Source organism: Camelina sativa, chromosome 14 (genome assembly GCF_000633955.1).
Source record: "Camelina sativa cultivar DH55 chromosome 14, Cs, whole genome shotgun sequence".
Lineage (NCBI taxonomy): Eukaryota > Viridiplantae > Streptophyta > Magnoliopsida > Brassicales > Brassicaceae > Camelina > Camelina sativa.
This window is the reverse complement of record NC_025698.1, coordinates 20,553,844-20,557,298: the sequence shown is the minus strand read 5'-3', so window position 1 is coordinate 20,557,298 and position 3,455 is coordinate 20,553,844. Positions and strand designations below refer to the sequence as shown.

General features: G+C 32.6%; 2 protein-coding genes across 2 annotated transcripts in view; both read left to right on the top strand.

The window, feature by feature from the left end:
* Window positions 1-72, top strand: part of LOC104743825 (probable trehalose-phosphate phosphatase D) — a 6,678-nt gene extending 6,606 nt beyond the window's left edge. The window contains exon 6 of the mRNA XM_010464866.1: window positions 5-72. Within this exon, the coding sequence (XP_010463168.1) occupies window positions 5-72 (68 nt within the window). The remainder of the gene's footprint in view (window positions 1-4) is intronic.
* LOC104742077 (probable trehalose-phosphate phosphatase D) lies at window positions 89-2,139 on the top strand. Its single transcript, XM_010463039.1, has 7 exons — window positions 89-609; window positions 685-756; window positions 895-987; window positions 1,077-1,133; window positions 1,252-1,572; window positions 1,664-1,756; window positions 1,862-2,139. The coding sequence occupies exons 1-7, from the start codon at window positions 199-201 to the stop codon at window positions 1,922-1,924; spliced, it is 1,110 nt and encodes a 369-aa protein (XP_010461341.1). The 5' UTR covers window positions 89-198; the 3' UTR covers window positions 1,925-2,139.

The following is a 3,455-nucleotide window of genomic DNA, read 5'->3' as shown; positions in this document are numbered from 1 at the left end:
ATAGGAATGATGTGGCAGGAGAAGTACAAGAAGGAAGCTCTTTCACTCTTTGAGAGGAAGTTTATAAATTGACCACACATTAAGTCTATTCTCATTACATGTTTTATTAAGACATTGACAACTCGTCTTTGTCACACCAAACGCCCTCTCCTCTGTTTCTTAACTTCTTCTCTGTCGTTTTTTCTCCCTAAGCCCCTAATGACTAACCATAATGCCTTAATCTCCGATGCAAAAGCCAGCATCGGTGTAGCGGTTAGAGTTCCAAACCAATCTCTCTTTTCTCCCGGCGGTGGCCGTTACATCAGCATTCCCCGTAAGAAACTTGTGCAAAAACTTGAGGCCGACCCAAGTCAAACCAGGATCAATACTTGGATCGAAGCCATGAGGGCTTCTTCCCCTACCAGGACCCGACCAGGGAACATATCTTCCCTACCGGAGTCCAAGGAGGATGAACACTCTTCTTGGATGGCTCAACACCCGTCAGCTTTAAGCATGTTTGAAGAAATCGCTGAAGCTTCGAAAGGGAAACAAATTATCATGTTTCTTGATTATGACGGTACATTATCTCCCATTGTAGAAGACCCGGAACGAGCTTACATGTCTGACGAGGTTTGCCTCTCTTTTTACTTGTTATTCCTCTGCTTTTAAAGTTTTTACCATTTCTTAACAACTTTTGATTCTCAGATGAGAGATGCGGTAAAAGGCGTGGCTAAATATTTTCCGACCGCAATCGTCACTGGAAGATGCCGTGATAAGGTACGTTTTAAAATTTATTTCTCAAACTAGCATAGGAAAAAAGTTAACATGTTTTGATTAGTGTAGTTTTGGTTTAGGATCCTTTGGTTATATAAAAAAAAATTAACTCACGTGTTTCTTCGTTTCTATATTTGGTAGGTTCGTAGATTTGTGAAACTTCCTGGACTTTACTATGCCGGTAGCCATGGAATGGACATCAAAGGACCTTCCAAAAAAACCAAACATAACAAGGTACTTTATCATAAACACTCGTATATTATATGTAACATATATGTATAAAGAGACTAACAAGGGCTTGATGTTTTTTTGGAACAATACAGAACAACAAAGGTGTTCTTTTCCAAGCGGCGAATGAGTTCTTGCCTATGATTGACCAGGTCTACTAACATTTTCCTAGTTTTTCTATTTTATATATGCGTCAAATTCAAGCTACTTAACATAACGACATATTTGGTCTCTAACTAAAGAAAAAAAAAAAAAACTCTGTTTGAACAGGTCTCAAAGTGTCTAGTTGAGAAAATCAGAGACGTAGAAGGAGCAAGCGTCGAAAACAATAAGTTCTGCGTATCCGTACATTACCGTTGTGTCGATCAAAATGATTGGGGATTAGTAGCGGAACACGTGACGTCGATATTGAGTGAGTATCCAAAGCTGAGGTTAACCCAAGGAAGAAAAGTTTTAGAGATTCGACCAACCATCAAATGGGATAAAGGCAAAGCTCTCGATTTGTTGCTCGAATCTTTAGGATTTGCCAATTCTAAGAATGTTTTGCCCATCTACATCGGCGATGATCATACGGACGAGGATGCTTTTCAGGTAATATATATTTACCAATCTTCGACACTATTTAAAATATTTTCTTGATTAATTTTACAGATAAATTAATTAAAATATTTGTTGGGTTCAGGTACTGAGAAAGAGAGGAGAAGGCTTTGGTATACTTGTTTCCAAAGTTCCCAAGGAAACGAGTGCTACGTATTCTCTACAAGAACCTTCCGAGGTATAATATTAGTTATTTGTTCTATGAGTTTTAATTTACATTATTCTCTTATTTTTTCCTGAGGAATAACAACTTTTATTCTTTTAAATAATGTTTTCTGAATAGGTAGGAGAATTTTTGAGACGACTCGTGGAATGGAAACAAATGTCACTAAGAGGAAGAAGATAGCCAGTTTCCTGACGATAATAAATTAATTAGCTTTCACCTGCAACAAAAATTGTTGTAGGATCGATGTTTTTTTGTTCCTTTTTTTTTGTTTTTTCATTTTATGTATGTTTTCATGATTTTACGCTTTATGAAGAACTGTAAGTTTATAGGAACTTTCTTAACCCAAAAAAAAAAAGTGTAAGTTTGCTATATTATTTCCATCATTCTCTTTTTAACCGTCTATCTTTATTAATTTTAAAACCAAGAGTACGTAGCAAATACACAAAGCAATCACAATACAAAAAAACCATCATCAATAATATATTTGAAATAAACGAGAAAACAAAAAAAAATGATGTAAAACTACACGATGCTTCTCTCCATCACATTGACACGAATCCCCTATGTAAAAAAAAATGTTTTCCATAATTGTTCTATTCTATGATGTATATATTGGAACCGCTGATTTAGAAATCGTTAGGCACTCGGAATGGGCTTAGCACTTAGCAAAAAAATCAGAAATTAAACGGGTTTAGCCGGGAACTAGTTTTAGGGTTATTTTATTATATTAATAATAAAATAAAAATATGCAGTATTAAATATATATATATATATATATATATATAATTATGTTTATGTTAAAATAATAAGATCAAATAAAATATAAAACTATAGTATTGTCTTTAAAATTATGATAAACACAATAAAACATAATTTTTAATTTTTTTTTATGATTCATTAAAAGTTTGTACATTAATTATTGTAAACATCATAAACTCTTAATTTAAATATCTAAATAACCAAAAAAAGTACATATTGATTTATATTTGGTTCTAAAAATAAGCATTATATACAAAATTAAGAGGGAAGTAATTGGATTAGACGGATTATAATCAAATTAGTCAGATATAATTGTATAATCGATGTTAAGTAGAGATTAATCATTAATCGAGGCGTAGAGGGTGAGTCTAGCGATTTTGCGGGATATAATCAATGCTAGGCGGAGATTTTTAAAACAGGGATTCAAACTATACATATACATTATTATCTATTCGAAAAGCAAAATAGTCGTGATATATTTTTCTTAACTATATCTAGTTTTAAATGACGTATATATAGCTTATAAATTACTTTAAATAGATAACGAATGACCAAAATAAATGTATTCTAATGATTTCTCCTATTGTTACTTTCTAGTTTTAGTATCGTGGATGTACGTTAGAAAAGTTATTATCATGTAACAAAAAAAGAATTGGTGATCCACTAATTCAATGGCGATTCTTCCTTCTTTGTCAACAATTCAATGGTAATTCCTCATAAAGTAAATCATCTATACTTGAACTAACATTTTATTCGAATTTGGACTTGACAACACTAAAATAGTCCTACTGAAAATTGATGAAATTGTACCCTACCAAATACACATTATCATGTCGAGGTACACTTTCGAACCTAAAGGAACGCAGCTTTCTTAAGAAATTTTTTATTTCAACCAACATAGCAAGTGAATAAGATAAAACAAATTGCATTGTATCTAAATTGCTTTTTGATA

Coding starts and splice junctions, on each gene's coding strand:
- LOC104742077 (XM_010463039.1), top strand. CDS start 199: ATGACTAACCATAATGCCTTAATCTCCGATGCAAAAGCCAGCATCGGT. Junction 757..894: donor CTGGAAGATGCCGTGATAAG/GTACGTTTTAAA, acceptor TATATTTGGTAG/GTTCGTAGATTTGTGAAACT. Junction 1,757..1,861: donor CTCTACAAGAACCTTCCGAG/GTATAATATTAG, acceptor TTTTCTGAATAG/GTAGGAGAATTTTTGAGACG.